The sequence below is a fragment of the Sus scrofa genome, unplaced genomic scaffold (genome assembly GCF_000003025.6).
Source record: "Sus scrofa isolate TJ Tabasco breed Duroc unplaced genomic scaffold, Sscrofa11.1 Contig935, whole genome shotgun sequence".
NCBI lineage: Eukaryota > Metazoa > Chordata > Mammalia > Artiodactyla > Suidae > Sus > Sus scrofa.
This window is the reverse complement of record NW_018085352.1, coordinates 69,131-85,561: the sequence shown is the minus strand read 5'-3', so window position 1 is coordinate 85,561 and position 16,431 is coordinate 69,131. Positions and strand designations below refer to the sequence as shown.

General features: G+C 35.6%; 2 protein-coding genes across 2 annotated transcripts; both read left to right on the top strand.

Annotated features, from left to right (window-relative positions):
- The first annotated feature begins 213 nt into the window (after nucleotides 1-213).
- LOC100516178 (olfactory receptor 4Q2-like) lies at nucleotides 214-1,360 on the top strand. Its single transcript, XM_021082469.1, has one exon. The coding sequence runs from the start codon at nucleotides 246-248 to the stop codon at nucleotides 1,176-1,178; it is 933 nt and encodes a 310-aa protein (XP_020938128.1). The 5' UTR covers nucleotides 214-245; the 3' UTR covers nucleotides 1,179-1,360.
- Nucleotides 1,361-13,964: 12,604 nt separating this feature from the next.
- On the top strand, nucleotides 13,965-16,021 carry LOC100153769 (olfactory receptor 11H4-like). Its single transcript, XM_021082470.1, is given in 4 exon segments — nucleotides 13,965-14,013; nucleotides 15,044-15,214; nucleotides 15,217-15,294; nucleotides 15,297-16,021. Coding segments are annotated over 4 exon segments (1,023 nt in total).
- The last annotated feature ends 410 nt before the right edge of the window (nucleotides 16,022-16,431 follow it).

The following is a 16,431-nucleotide window of genomic DNA, read 5'->3' as shown; positions in this document are numbered from 1 at the left end:
GTTCTTCAAAAAATCTTGGTTACTTCATCACTGCCTGAAATTTGGTGATGTTGGAGAATATATATTTATGTCATCTAAGAAGAAAAATAATTTCTTCCAGATAATCAGTCAAGAAGTATCCTAGAGAAAAAATATCCCTTTTTGAATTGAGAAGATTCTTGCATTTTATGTGAAATAGCTCATCAATTTTTCATGTTACTGATGTCCCTTGTTTAATTTCTTTGATGTAGGTGGAGCCAGATCCAATGGATAAAAACCAAACAGAAGAAGTCAGAGAATTTGTCCTGGCAGGCTTCTCACATAGACCACATATTGAAAAAGGGCTATTTGTACTATTTCTTTTCTTCTATGTGTCCACTTGGGTAGGCAATGTCCTTATCATGGTTACAGTGGCCTCTGATAAGCATCTGAATTCATCACCCATGTATTTCCTTCTTGGCAACCTGTCTTTCCTGGACCTATGTTATTCAACAGTAACTACCCCTAAGCTTCTAGCTGACTTTCTTGATAATGAAAAGCTTATTCCTTATGACCAGTGCATTATGCAGCTCTTCTTCCTGCATTTTGTAGGGGCAGCTGAGATGTTCCTGCTCACAGTGATGGCCTATGATCGCGATGTTGCAATTTGTCGCCCCCTCCACTACACCACTATCATGAGTCGAGGATTATGCTGTGCCTTGGTGGCTGCCTCCTGGATGGGAGGGTTTGTGCACTCTACTGTCCAGACGATTCTCACTATCCGTCTGCCCTTTTGTGGGCCAAAGCAGGTGGACAACTTCTTTTGTGATGTTCCCCCTGTCATCAAACTTGCCTGTGGAGACACATTTGTCATTGAATTGCTAATGATATCTAATAGCGGGTTGATCTCTACCAGCTCCTTTGTAGTGTTGGTTTCCTCCTACACCACTATCCTGGTCAAGATCCGCTCCAAAGAGGGAAGACGAAAGGCACTCTCAACCTGTGGCTCTCATCTCATGGTAGTAACACTCTTTTTTGGACCCTGTATTTTCATCTATGCTCGTCCCTTCTCCACTTTTTCTGTGGACAAGCTGGTGTCTGTACTCTACAACGTTATTACCCCCATGTTGAATCCCCTCATCTACACACTTCGGAACAAAGAGGTCAAATCAGCCATGCAAAAGCTGTGGGATAGGAGTGGACTTACTTGGAAAATTTAGAAGACAACAAGTTGAAAAGCATTTTGGCAATAGAAAATCTGAAGTTAAAATAATTACTTTTTCATGAATGGGTTAGGAGATTGTAACTTCATTGTTTGGTTTTGTTTCATGAAGTCATAATACTCCTATTTATGACTTTTAAATTAAACTCCAAAAAACTCCTTTCATACTGAAATGTTCTACCTTCTGCTTCCTTTCTTCCATAAAGCAAATCTGTTCTGTTAATTTTGTTCTTCCATTCTATCCATTCATTGGATCATATTTATTATATATATTTTGTTTATTAAGTTTGCTATTACATATGGGTAAAAACTAACCTTTCCAAAGTCTCACCAATTTCTTCTCCACCTTGCCACAGGTTTTATTTTCTTCTCAACTTTAACTGACTCCAACTAGATGTCTCCAATGAATTGAGTAAGGAATTGATATGTTTCCTTTTCTTCAAGCTTTATTGAAGTATAGTTGACTTACTATGTTGTGATAATTTCTGCTGTATGACAAAGTGATTCAGTCATACATAAACACATACCCAGTGGGTGGACAATGGGGACCTACTCTATAGCATAGGGAACTCTACCCAATATTCTGTGATAATCTATATGGGAAAAAATCTGAAAAAGAATGGATGTATGTATGTTTCTTACTCTTACAAAATATTTAAAGGGATATCAGTTAGATGAATTAGTGTGAATCCAATTTACATGACTGTATAACAACCAAACATTTGGCTTTGTCACTTTACCACAATACCATCTTTGAAAAAGTTGCCTAATAGTGTGGGTTCCAATACTCCTCTCTGAATGACAAGTCAAGTGAATCTAGACAAATTGACAAATCATTTAAATTACTGGAGCCCTAATTTCCCCATCTGTAGCATGTATAAAATGATGCCTATTTCCCAGTGCTATTGTGAGGGCCAAAAATGATGATACATGTGAATGTGTCCAGATTAGTGCCTGCTCATAACAGAGTTTCACTATTATTTGTTCATCAAAGTTGATTTTTTTAAATGAGATAAAGATATAGATGGTAAAAATCCAAACTGGTTGATTTGCCTTAATGAGTGAAAACAACAGTGTGACCTACATATTTTGATTCAATCAGGTTTGTGGTAACTAGTTGGATTTTTAATTTCTCTTTCTGATCTTTCATTGTAAGCATATAAAATGCAGTTGATTTTTTTGTATTTTGTATCCTGCAACTTTGCCAAATCCATTGATGAGCTCTAACAGGGGACTGTTGCTGTGGGTATATGTGTTATATCTTATTGTTGGTTAAGACCTCCCTATGCCCACTTTCTGGGTATGGATTTTTTTTTAATCAGAAATGGGGTTTGATTTTGTCAAAAGTTTTTTCTGTATCAATTGGGGATCATTGTTTTTCTTTTAAGATTTTTTTCTATTATAGATGATTTGCAATTTCTGTCGATTTCTGCTGTATGGTTTTTATTCTTCAGTTTGTTAATGGGTATATCACACTGATTTATTTGAAATATTGAAGAATCCTCACATCCTTGGGATAAATCCCACTTGATCATGAATACAATCTTTTAAGGTATTGCCAGATTTCGTTCACTAGTATTTTGTTGAGGATTTTTACATCTATGTTCATCAGCAATATTGGCCTGTAATTTTCTTTCTTTCTTTTTTTTTTTTGTATCTTTGTCTTATTTTGGTATCAGGGTATGGTGGCCTCATAAGGTGAGTTTGGGAGAGTTCCTTCTTTGGCAGTTTTTTGGAATAGTTTCAGAAGGATAGGTGTTAACTCTTCGCTAAATTTTATATAGAATTCTTGGAGCCATCTGGTTTGGGACTTTCATTTTTTGGATTTTTTTTTTAAATCAGTTTCAGTTTCAGTTTAAGTACTTGTTTTGGTCCATTCATCTTTTCTATTTCATCTTCATTAATCTTGGAAGATTGTACTTTTCTAGGTTGTCCATTATATTGGCATATAGTTGCTTGTTGTAGTCTTTTATGATCCTTTGTATTTCAGTGGTGTCCATTGTAACTTCATTTTCATTTCTAATTTTTTGATATAGCCCTCTCTCTTTTTTTCTTGATGAGTCTGGCTAATAGTTTATCACTTTTGTTGATCTTTTCAAAGAACTAGCTTTAATTTCATTGATTTTTTTTATGGTTGTTTCTATTTCATTTATTTCTTCTCTGATCCTTATGATTCTTTCCTTCTGCTAACTTTGGGTTTTCACTGTTCCTCTCTCTCTCTGGTTGCTTTAGATGTAAAGTTAGGTTGTTTATTTGAGCTTTTTATTGTTTCATTGTTTCTTGAGTTTTTGTATTGTTATAAATTTCCCTCTTATAAATGCCTTTGCTGCATCCCCTATGTTTTGTATGTGTCTTTCTGGTCATTTGCTACCAGGTATTTTTAAATTTCCTCTTTGATTTCCTCAGCGATCCATTGGTTGTTTACTAACATGCTGTTTAGTTTCCACGTGTTTGTGTTTTTTTACAGTTTTTTCTTGTTGTTGATATCCAGTCATGTAGCGTTGTAGTTGGAAAACATGCTTGGTATGATTTCAATGTTCTTAAATTTTCTGAGGCTTGATTTGTGGCCCAGTGTGTGATCTGTCCTAGAGAATGTTCTGGTGTGCACTTGAGAAGAATGTGTATTCTGCTGCTTTTGGGTGGAATATTCTATAAATACTTACCGAGTCCTCTGGACTAATTCATCATTGAAGGCCTGTGTTTCCTTGTTGATTTTCTGTCTGGATGATCTGTCCATGGCTGTAAGTGGGGGTATTCAAGTCCCTCACTATTATGGGTTATTACCAATTTCTCCTTTTACGGTTGTTAACAGTTGCTTTATATACTGAGGTGATCATATGTTGGGTGCATATATAGTTACAATTATTATATCTTATTCTTGGATTGATCCTTTGATCATTATGTGATGTTTTACTTTGTCTCTTATATTCTTTACTTTAAGGTCTATTTTTGTTTTGTTTAGACTGCTTTTTCTTATTTCTGTGTGCATCTATTGTGTTTTTTTTCATTTATTTATGTATATTTTTTCTGCTGTACAGCATGGTGACCCAGTTACACATACATGTATACATTCTTTTTTTTTCACATTACGTATTCCATCATAAGTGACTAGAGAGAGTTCCCAGTGCTACCCAGCAGGATCCAATTGCTAATCCATCCCAAAGGCAACATTCTGCATCTATTTACCCCAAGCTCCCAGTCCTTCCCACTCCCTCCCCTTCCCCCTTGGCAACCACAAGTCTATTCTCCAAGTCCATGATTTTATATTTTCTGTGGAAAGGTTCCTTTGTGCCATATATTATATTCCAGATATGTGATATCATATGGTATTTGTCTTTCTCCATCTGACTTACTTCACTCAGGATGAGATTCTCTAGTTCCATCCATGTTGCTGCAAATGGCATTATTTTGTTCTTTTTTATGGCAGAGTAGTATTCTGTTGTGTATATATACCACATCGTCCTAATTCAATCATCTATTGGTGGATATTTGGGTTGATTCCATGTCTTGGCTATTGTGAATAGAGCTGTAATGAACATGCAGGTGCATGTGTCTTCTTTAAGCAGAATTTTGTCTGGATATATGCCCAAGAGTGGGATTGCTGGGTCATGTGGTAGTTCTATGTATAGATTTCTAAGGTACCTCCTTGTCAGTTGTATCATTTGAAATTATTTTCTCCCATTCTGTAAGCTGTCTTTTGTTTTCTTTTTGGTTTCCTTTGTGTGCAAAACTTGTCAGTTTGATTAGGTCCCATTGGTTTATTTTTGCTCTAATTTCTATTGCTTTGGGAGACTGACCTGAGACAACATTCATAAGGTTGATGTCTGAATGTTTTGCCTATATTCTCTTCCAGGAGTTTGATGGTGTCCTGTCGTATATTGAAGTCTTTCAGCCATTTTGAGTTTATTTTCATGCATGGTGTGAGGGTGTGTTCTAGTTTCATTGCTTGGCATGCAGCTGTCCAGGTTTCCCAGCAATGCTTGCTGAGTAGACTTTCTTTTTCCCATTTTATGTTCTTGCCTCCCTTGTCAAAGATTAATTGACCATAGGTGTCAGGGTTTATTTCTGGGTTCTCTCTTCTGTCCCATTGGTCTGTGTGTCTGTTTTGGTACCAGCACCACACTGTCTTGATGACTGTGGCTTTGTAATATTTCTTGAAGTCTGGGAGAGTTATGCCTCCTGCTTGGTTTTTGTTTTTCAGGATTGCTTTGGTGATTCTGGGTCTTTTGTTGCTCCATATAAATTTTTGGATTGGTTGTTCTGGTTCTGTGAAAACTGTCATGGGTAATTTGATAGGGATTGCATTGAATCTGTAGATTACTTTGGGTAGTATGGCCATGTTTACAATATTACTTTTTCCAGCCCAGGAGCATGGAATATCTTTCCGTTTCTTTACATCTTCTTTAATTTCCTTGATTAACGTTTTATAGTTCTTGGCATATAAGTCCTTTACCTCCTTGGTCAGGTGTATTCCCAAGTATTTGTTATTTTTGGGTGTAATTTTTAAAGGTAGTGTGTTCTGTATTCCTTTTCTAATATGTAATTGTTAGTATACAGAAATGTGACTGATTTCTGAATGTTAATCTTATATCCTGCTACTTTGCTGAATTTGTTGATCAGTTCAGGAGGTTTTTGGGTTGAGTCCTTAGGGTTTTCTATATATAGTATCACATCATCTGCATAGAGTGACAGTTTTACCTCTTCTCTTCCTATTTGGATGCCTTTTATTTCTTTTGTTTGTCTGATTGCTGTTGCTAGGACTTCCAATATTTTGTTGGATAGCAGTGGTGAGAGTAGGCATCCCTATCTTGTTCCAGAGTTTAGTGAGAAGGCTTTCAGCTTTTCTCCATTGAGTATTATATTTGCTGTGGGTCTGTCATAAATGACTTTGATTATGTTAGGGAATGTTCCCTCTATACCCTCTTTGGTAAGAGTTTTTATCATGAAGGGATGTTGGACTTTGTCAAATGCTTTTTCTGCATCTATTGAAAAGTCAAAAACCACATGATTATCTCAATATTGTAGGTGTTTCGTTTGCAGTTACCATGAAGTTTTGCTATAGGAGTCTATATGTATACATAAGATTGTTTTAAGTTGTTGGTCTACTTACTTCCAAATTCATCTCCACTATCATACATTCCTCTTCTCAAAATTTATCAGTTTGGAGTTCATGTTGTGGCACAGTGGTTAACGAATCCAACTAGGAACCATGAGGTTGTGGGTTCGATCCCTGGCCTTGCTCAGTGGGTTAATGATCCAGCGTTGCTGTGAGCTGTGGTGTAGGCTGCAGACACAGCTTGGATCCCACATTGCTTTGGCTCTTGTGTAGGCCGGTGGCTACGGCTATGATTTGACCCCTAGCCTGGGAACCTCCATATGCCATGAGAGCAGCCCAAGAAAATGGCAAAAAGAAAAAAAAAATTATCGGTTTGGTAGCATATTTGTGTGTAGATTATTTCCTACTTTTACTATATGTATGCCTTTACTGGTGAGCCTTGTCATTTGTAGTATTTTTGTTTCTAGTGGTGGCCTTTTCTTTTCCCACCCAGAGAAGTTCCTTTGGTATTTGTTGTAAAGCTGGTTTAGTGGTGCCAAATTCTCTTAGCTTTTGCTTGGTTGTAAAGCTTTTGATTTCTCCTTCAAATTTTAATGAGAGCCTTACCAGGTAGAGTAATCTTGATTGGAGGTTTTTTCCTTTCATTGCTTTAAGTATATTGTGCCACTCCCTCCTGACCTGCAGAGTTTCTGATGAAAAATCTGCTGATAACCTTATCGGGGTTCCCTTGTATGTTATTAATTTCTTTTCCCTAGCTTTTTTCAGTATTTTCTTCTTGTCTTTAATTTTGGTCAGTTTGATTACTTTGTGTCTCAGGGTGTTCCTCCTTAGGTTTATCTTATAAGTTTATTAGGCTTCTTGGATTTGAATGACTGATTCCTTCCCCATGTTAGGAAGTTTTCAGCTTTTATCTCTTTGAGTATTTTTTTGGTCCCTTTCTCTCTCTCTTCTTCTGGTAGCCATGTAATTTGGATGTTGGTGTGTTTAACGTTGTTCCAGAGTTCTCTTAGACTGTCTTCATTTCTTTTCAATCTTTTTTTCTCTTTTCTTTTCCACATCAGTGATTTTCACTAGTCTGTCTTCCACCTCACTTATTTGTTCTTCTGCCTCCTATATTTTGCTTTTGGTTTCTTCTAGTGATTTTTTTTAAATTTCAGTTGTTGTATTTTGCATCTCTGCCTGCTTAATCCTTAAATCTTCTATTTCTTTGTTCATTGGTTCTTATAATTTATCAATCTTTGCCTCTAGGTTGTTTCCAAGATCTTGAGTCATCTTTATTATCATTAGTCTAAAGTCTTTTTTCATGGAAGTTAGTAATCTCCATATCACTTAGCTGTTTTTCTGTTTTTTTCTTTTTTCCTGTTCCCCTATCTGAGTCATAAATCTCTGCCTTTTCATTTTGTATAGATTTTTGGTGCAGCCTCCTTTTTGCAGACTATAGGGTTGTAGCCTCTTGCTTCTGATGTCTGCCCCCCTTCTAAACTACTATTGATTACTTCTAATCTACTTTCATTTCCGTTATTGTATTCTTCACCTCTCTTTGGTTCTCTATTTTCAGTTCTTTGTTGAAATTCTCACATTGCTCCTCATCTCAGCATTTCAGCAAGCATTTTTATGATTGTTATCTTAAACTTGTTATTGGGTAGATCGCTTATCTTCATTTTATTTGATTTTGGTTTTGTTTTCCTGAGGTTATATCTTGTTCCTTAACTTGAAGTATATTCCTCTATCATCTAATTCCCTAATTCCCTTTGTTTATTTCTATGTGTTAGGTGAGTCAATAATGTTTCCTGATCTTATAGTAATGGCCTTCTACAGGAGATGTCCTATGAGGCCCAGTAATATGCTCCTATGTGGTCACCAAAGCTATATCCTCTGGTGATTATCCCTATGTGGATTATATATGTCCTTCTTTTTGGCAGAAATGACTACTATGGACACACAGAGAGGTCAGGCTGGGTCATTAGAAGGCAAGGCTGGCTTCCTGTTGGTTGGCCATGCAGACCAGCAGAGTTTGTGGCTGATGCTAGCCTACTGATTAGTAAGACTTTGTCCTTGTACCACTATGTGAATGACCCAAGAGGAATCAGGGCTGGTTCTAGCCCAATGGCTAGTGGGGCTGGATCCCCATGTGGCTGTCTGCATGCCCTGGGAGGCTCAGGGCTGGCACCATCCCACTGAAGGCTGGAACCAGGTTTCTTTGTAGAAATCTGTGTTGTCTGTAATGGCTTGGCACTGGTGACAGCCTCCTGGTAGTTGGGTCTTGGTCACAAGTGCTAATAAGCTAAATGGAGTATTCCAAAATAATAGCTTCCATCACCAGTTTTATGATAGTAGAACAAACTCCTCAAAGTGGCTGCTACCAGTATCTCTATCCCCAGGACAAGTCCAAGTTGCATCCTATCTCTCCAGAAGGATTTCCAAGAACAGCAAATGGATCTGACCCAGGTCCCTTTTAAATAATTTCCTCTGTACTAGGACTTGAAGCAAGTGAGATTTTGCATGTGCTCATAAACATGAGGTCTTGTTTTCCTGAAGCTCTCTAGCTCTCCAGAAGATAAGACCTTATGGTTTTCATAGTCAAACATACCACGGTCTTATTTCTTGGTACAGAACTTCCAGACTGGGGAGCCTAATATGGGCCTCAGACCATGTTGCTTATTGGGTTGGGAACCTTTGTGGTTGTGATACTTCTCTCATTTGTGGGTTACAAACCTGGTGATGTGTTTTCTGACTATAACACATATCCATCCCCCACAAGCTGTTTTGTGGTTTTTTTTTTTTTTTTTGTCTTGAGTTGTGTAAAATATTTCTTCTAGTCTTCAATTCATTCTAATAGATAGAAGCTGTGTAAGTATTTATAATTTTAGTGTGTCTGTCAGAAGAGGTAAGTCTTCCTAGTCTACCACCTCGGCCACCAAATTTTTCATTCTTTTTTCTTTATATACTTTATTTTTAATTATTTCAAATTATCAGTATTCCAGTTCACAGACTCTTTCTTCTACCTATCAAATCTGATAATAATTCTTTCTAATGAATTTTTCAGTTCAGTTATTTTTATGGCTCCAGAATTTTGATTTTTTTTTATTTTTAGTTTCTTTCTCTGCTGGTATTCTCATTTTGTTCATGCATTGTTTCCCTGATTTTATTTAGTTGACTTTCTGTGTTCTGTTTTCACTATAGAGCATATTTAATTTCTCTGTCAGAAAGTTCATGGGTACAATTTCTTTAGGGTTAGTTCTGGAGGTTTATATTGTTTTTATAGGGTTGTATTTTCTTGTTTCTGTTTATGCTTATATATTTTGGCTGGCATTTGGACAATTGAAAAAACAGACACCTTCCCAATTTTTATGTACTTGCTCTGTAAAAGATGAGAACAATCTGAATTGGCTAGAGGTTCTAGGGATTCTCAAACCTTTCTCTGGTATCGTTCTCCCCCCAGTATTTGCTTGTAATACTGCAGCTCTAATGTGCTAATAGCATCTGTGTTCAGTAGATTCCAAAGTGACTTTCCCCCCATTGGTGCTGCTTTATTTTTTAAATTTTAATTTTCCTTGTTTTTGACTTTTTAAATCTTTTCTTATTATGATGCATTCTAATATTTAAATTTATTATATATTACCTAACATTATTTTAAATTTCCTAAAAAATGGAAAAGGGAAGTATATTTTTATTTTACTCACTTGCATATGCTTTTATCATTTCAAAGCATTTTCTGCTACATTACATCTATATATTATAAAATGAGTCAGAATTTAATTTTTCAACATTTTCATTTAACATTTTATCTTTCCTATTTATTTGAATTAAAGATAATCTTCATCAGACTCTGAACTCTTTAAAATTTATTATGTTTATATATGTACTGTCCCCTAGATCCATTAATTTGAAAAGTTCCTACTACATTTTCACTTAATTTAGCTTTAGAGGTAATTTTCATTATGGTAGATGAAATCTTACATCAAAATATTACTTTTTCAAAACACATGTCTAATCTTGAGAATTTATATCAAAGGATATTTTAAAATTTCTTTCTTAAGTCGCATACTTCTAGAAGTCCTCTCCCACAATCTGACTAGGAATTGTCTAGACCTCCTTGAATTTGTGTATTGACTCATTTTAAATATTTATCCTTAACACTCAGAAGTCATTCCACCAAGGAGTATGGTATGACTTTCCTGTTAATCAGGTTTTCTTTTATATACTTCTGTAAAGGTTCATATTTTCCTCATGATGCTTATACTATCTTTCAAAGTTTATTTCTAAATGCTTTTAAATTTACATTTTTATTAAAAATAAAATAATTTAACCATAAAAGTTTACAAATTATTTTATCTGTTAAAGGAAGATTGTATTATCTACATGTTTTTTAACTAGCCACTTTATCAAATCATTTGTATTTTAATTTATTCTCTTATACTTTTTTCATTTATAATGATTTTTATTTTTTCCATTATAGCTGGTTTACAGTGTTCTGTCAATTTTCTATTGTACAGCAAGGTGTCCCAGTACCCATACATGTACACATTCTTTTTTCTCACATTATCATGGTTCATCATAAGTGACTAGACATAGTTCCCTGTGCTATACAGCAGGATCTCATTGCTTATCCATTCCAAAGGCAATAGGTTGCATCTACTAACCCCAGACTCCCAGTATATCCCTGTCCCTCCCCCTCCCCCTTCACAACCACAAGTCTGTTCTCCAAGTCCATGCATTTCTTTTCTGTGGAAAGGTTCATTTGTGCTCTATACTAGATTCCAGATATAAGTGATATCACATGGTATTTGTCTTTCTCTTTTTGACTTACTTCACTTAGTATGGATTCGCTTATTCTTCACAGTCAATGATTTCTTAGCCAGCAGTTAAAATTTCTCTCTTTTTTTCTAACATTCATACCTATATATTATTTTCTGTGTCTCATTTCATTGGTGTGGATAAGGATGGTGATGGTGATTATTTCAGTTTGCTTTCCCCAAATTATATTGTCGTAAAATTACCTGTAAATATCTTAAAACAGCTCTTTTTTTCTTACTCGTATTGACCTGTTGCCCCATGCTTGGCCCTATACGTCTTACTCATTCTTGTATTTAGGTTAAAAAAAAAAACTTTTTATGGCACAGGAAAATGTTCTGTGGTGCATTGTATAATGCTTCTTAAAGATTATTTAGACATGCCATATGTAAATTTGTTCAGTTGGCAAACGAAGTTATATTACCTAGCCTAAATTTGTGAGACATGGAAATATAATCCTTTAGTGAAAAAGGGAATGAATCACTTGGGGTAGTAATGCTATCATAACCACTTTTTGTCTTTGGTTTTAATTAGCATGCTTTTGTGTTTTAATACAAAAGTGTGATTTAGCCTATTATTTATTTATTTATTTTTATTTTTTGCTTTTTAGGGCTGCACCCACAGCATATGGAAGTTCCCAGGTCTGATCAGAGCTACACCTTCTGGCCTATGCCATGGCCTTTGCAATACAGGATATGAACCATCTTTGCAATCTATACCACAGCTTATGATGGCAACACTGGATCCTAACGCACTGAATGAGGCCAGAGATTGAACCTGCATCCTCATGGATACTAGTTGGATTCATTTCCACTGAGCCACAATGGGAACTCCTGGCCAATTATTTCTGATGAAAAATTCTTTACCAAATTAAAATAAATCTTTTCTATTTCTGATTTATTTTGTCAAAAGTGGATTTCAGTTCTATTACTGCTACTTCTACATCTATCAAGACATTCCTCTATGTCTTCTATTAAAATAATGTTATCTTTATATATTATACAGAAGGCCAGCAAACACATGAAAAAATGCTCAACATCCCTGATTATAAGAGAAATGCAAATCAAAACTACCATGAGATACCACCTCACACCAGTCAGAATGGCCATCATTAATAAATCCACAAATAACAAGTGCTGGAGGGGTTGTGGAAAAAGGGAACCCTCCTGCACTGTGGTGGGAATGAAACTGGTACAGCCACTATGGAGAACAGTTTGGAGATACCTTAGAAATCTATACATAGAACTTCTATATGACCCCGCAATCCCACTCTTGGGGATATATCCAGACTAAACTCTACTTAAAAGAGACACATGCACCCGCATGTTCATTGCAGCACTATTCACAATAGCCAGGACATGGAAACAACCCAAATGTCCATCAACAGAGATTGGATTGGAAGATGTGGTATATATACACAATGGAATACTACTCAGCCATAAAACCGAATGACATAATGCCATTTGCAGCAACATGGATGGAACTAGAGAATCTCATCCTGAGTGAAATGAGCCAGAAAGACAAAGACAAATACCATATGATGTCACTTATGACTGGAATCTAATATCCAGCACAAATGAACATCTCCACAGAAAAGAAAATCATGGACTTGGAAAATAGACTTGTGGCTGCCTGATGGGAGAGGGAGGGAGTGGGAGGGATCGGGAGCTTGGGCTATCAGACACAACTTAGAATAGATTTACAAGGAGATCCTGCTGAGTAGCATTGAGAACTTTGTCTAGATACTCATGTTGCAACAGAACAAAGGGTGGGGGAAAAAATGTAATTGTAATGTATACATGTAAGGATAACTGATCCCCTTGCTGTACAGTGGGAAAATAAAAAAATAAATAAAATTAAAAAATAAAATAAAATAATGTTATCTTTATATATTATATTCACATATAATGTAACGGATAATTCTTAAATCAAGGAATACATCATACTTGATATTCCTTCATTCTATTATTTTCAAATATTCTATTAGGTGCAAGTATTCTACTCTAGAATGTGCCTTAATATTATACTTAGAATCCTTGTAACTCTGGTTATAATACTAAGGGCTCAATAATTAGGCATTATGTAAAATATTGTATACATGTATAGTACTAATGCTAATGGAACCATTAAAATATATTACCAAAGGGGCTAACTACATAAGGAATTTTTAAAAATAATTTACTCTGACCTAAATATGCATCTCACAATGTGGTAGTGTCAGTGAGCTTGGGATGGTCACACAAGGTGGAATTAACATGTGGAGAGGTGTCTTTAATACAGTTAAGTGTATGGGCTCCTCATCTTTATATTAACCTTTATCCCAGAGACTTTTCTTCAAACATGGAACCAAGTCTCATTGCCAGAGTCCCTTTATCACTAGAGGTAAATTTACTTTCAAGCATACCTAAAACAGCAGTTTTTCTACCAAAATTATTTTACTTGTTTCTATCCCTCATTATTAAAAAAGAAAAATCTTTGAATTAGAATTTTTAAAATGTAAGAATCTGAAATATCTTTCATCAAGCCGGGTTAAGAGCAAAATAGGAAATCAGGTTCAATAAGACTACTATGTTATAAATTCCCTCAAGAGAGAATCACTTCCCGAAGATGGCCTTTACAGAAGATGAAAGGGAACAGTATTTAAATTCTTCATTCAGTTCTCTCTGGACCATGAGACCATGATTCTCTTTGCCACTGTTACATTGCTTTTATACTTTATATAGAAAGAGAAAGCTACAGAGGGCAAACCTGAAGAGGGCCCATGACTGTTTTCTTAATCCCATAATGTTCTTGATCCTAAAGGTCTCCTCAGTAGTTCATATGAATTCACACAATAATGTATGAAGTATTTTTATTTGGTAGTTCTGAAATCTGAGAAAACAGTTATACTGGTTGTTTTGTTTGTTTGTTTGTTTTTGTTCTCTGATGTTGAAAATGGCATTCAATCATAGAGAATTCTATGATACTCAACTTGTAACTTCAGGTAAGGTAAAGCTCACAGGACTCTGCACTCCCCTATTTCTTCCTTCCATCCTTCTCTAGTTTTACATTCTATCATTTAATATGAGAGTGATAAAAGTATTCCTTCTGAAGAATCATAAACAAGGTTTTATGTGAGAGCTTTTAAAAAAAAAAAAACATTACTTCAAAGCTTTACTCTTATAGGGTTTTTCCAGGTTCTCCGTTTTTTCATGTATGTATATATGAAAAGAGCTCCAATCCTAAATCAGGGAAAATTCTGGAATATGAATATGGGTACACCTTCCTTGAGTGAAGATTCAAATGTTATATTGCCTATCTCTTGTTATTTTTAACAGGTGGCAGGCAAGGATTTTTATTTGTACTTGAGACTGCAAAATTTGAGAACAGTCTCTGTGAGCTTAAATGAATTTGAAAGATTTTCATAAGTGACACTTATTTCACTTTAATATGTATTTTCAAGAATGCATTTTTACTGAAGGGAAGAAGTGAAATAGAAAATTATTTTTTTCATTTTAATATTGACTTATAATCTATTCAAAACTAAACATAGGACTATTTCCTGTAACTTAATACAGTGAAACCAAAATAAATTAAATCATATAAAGTATTTGAATCTATTGATATGGTTCTCAATTCAGCCTGATGCATTTCACACCAATAGAACAAAGAATATTCATATCACTATCATTTATATCTTCATATGTCACAAACACTGAGTTATATTGGCTGTATTTATTCACTATCATTAATTCAGTGTTTGACCTAAACTGTAGGTCCTTGTACACATTTGCTTATTGTCAACACAACTCACTTTGTAGTGAGACCCAGGACATCAGGAAAGTTGTCTCTTCACTTTGTTATATCCAGAATAGGAATATAAAATGGAAAATCATGGAAATATCTCTGTATGAGTCATAGTACTTTGTTATTTACAGACATGGAGAGTGATGTGACCCTAAGCAAGTCATAGACCCTACTGAGTAATATTTTTAAGGCTACTTCTAATATGGAAATTTGTTGTTCTTTTGAAGCTTTGAAAACAAATAAATATTCCCATTTAAAGAACTGCTCTAGCTCTGTGAGTAAATTCATCCTTTTAGGCTTCCCTTATACCTGGGGAATTCAGATCCTCCTCTTTTCCATCTTTTCTGGGATATACATCTTGACACTCATTGGAAACCTGTGCATCATCTGTGCTGTGAGGTGGGACCTCAGCTTCAAACTCCAATGTACATCCTGCTGGCCAGTTTTTCCTTCCTGGAGATCTGGTTTATCACTTCCACTGTCCTAATATACTAGCCAACATTCTCTCTGAGACCAAGATCATCTCTTTCTCTGGCTGCTTCCTGCAGTTCTATTTCTTCTTCTCCCTGGGCACCACGGAGACCTTCTTTTTGTCTGTCATGGCCTTTGACAGGTACCTTGCTATCTGCAGGCCCCTACACTACCCCACTGTCATGACAGTTCAATGCTGCATCACAATGGGAACTTGCTGCTGGATGTGTGGCTTCTTGTACTTCCCCTTGCCTATTTACCTAATCTCTCAGCTCCCATTTTGTTGTCTCAATAAGATTGATCACTTCATATGTGACCCAGGACCCCTTATACAGTTGTCGTGTGTGCCAGCTCCTGCCACCGAGATCATCTGTGTCATTTACAACTCTGTCCTCATTTTCTCCACCTTAATCTTCATTACCAGCTCCTACATTCTAGTGATCAGGGCTGTGCTGAGGCTCCCCTCAGCAGAAGAATGGCATAAGACTTTTTCTACCTGCAGCTCCCCTCTGGCTGCAGTGTCGCTATTCTATGGCTCTCTTATGGTTGTGTATGTGATCCCAACAGCAGGCAGTGCAGCAGGGAAGCAAAAATATGTGACTCTGTTCTATCCTGTGTTAACTCCATTATTCAACCCCTTGATCTACAGTCTCCAAAATAACGAGATGAAGAAGGCTCTGAGAAAATTATTTAGGACTGTAAGATTTAGTCAAAGGCCTGGAAGAAATCTCTGAAAAATGTTGTTCACATCAGAAACAATGTATGGGAAATAAATAATTATTGATATTTAATTGTATTAACTGAAATAGAAAATTTTTTGGTGGAGGATGAACATAGTCAATGTAATAAAATATTTATAAATCTATGTTCATTTTTATTAGAAAAAATACATTAATAATTTTATAAAGTCAAATAAAAATAATCCAAAAAAGTGACCAGTCATCTGCTGCAATTTTGATTGAATATGGTCAACATTTTGGGCCTTTATCACACACACCCATATATACAATCTATCCTATATTTAAATGTATTACTAAAATATTTTCAAGTGAGTCAGTAGTTGTGCATGCTAACATTAAAAGCATCATTTAAATGTTCATTCTTGTGTCAGTGTTAAAAACATGACAAGCTGTATTCACTTTCT

Excerpts from the sequence above, each read along its gene's own strand:
- LOC100516178 (XM_021082469.1), top strand. The coding sequence starts at position 246 with ATGGATAAAAACCAAACAGAAGAAGTCAGAGAATTTGTCCTGGCAGGC.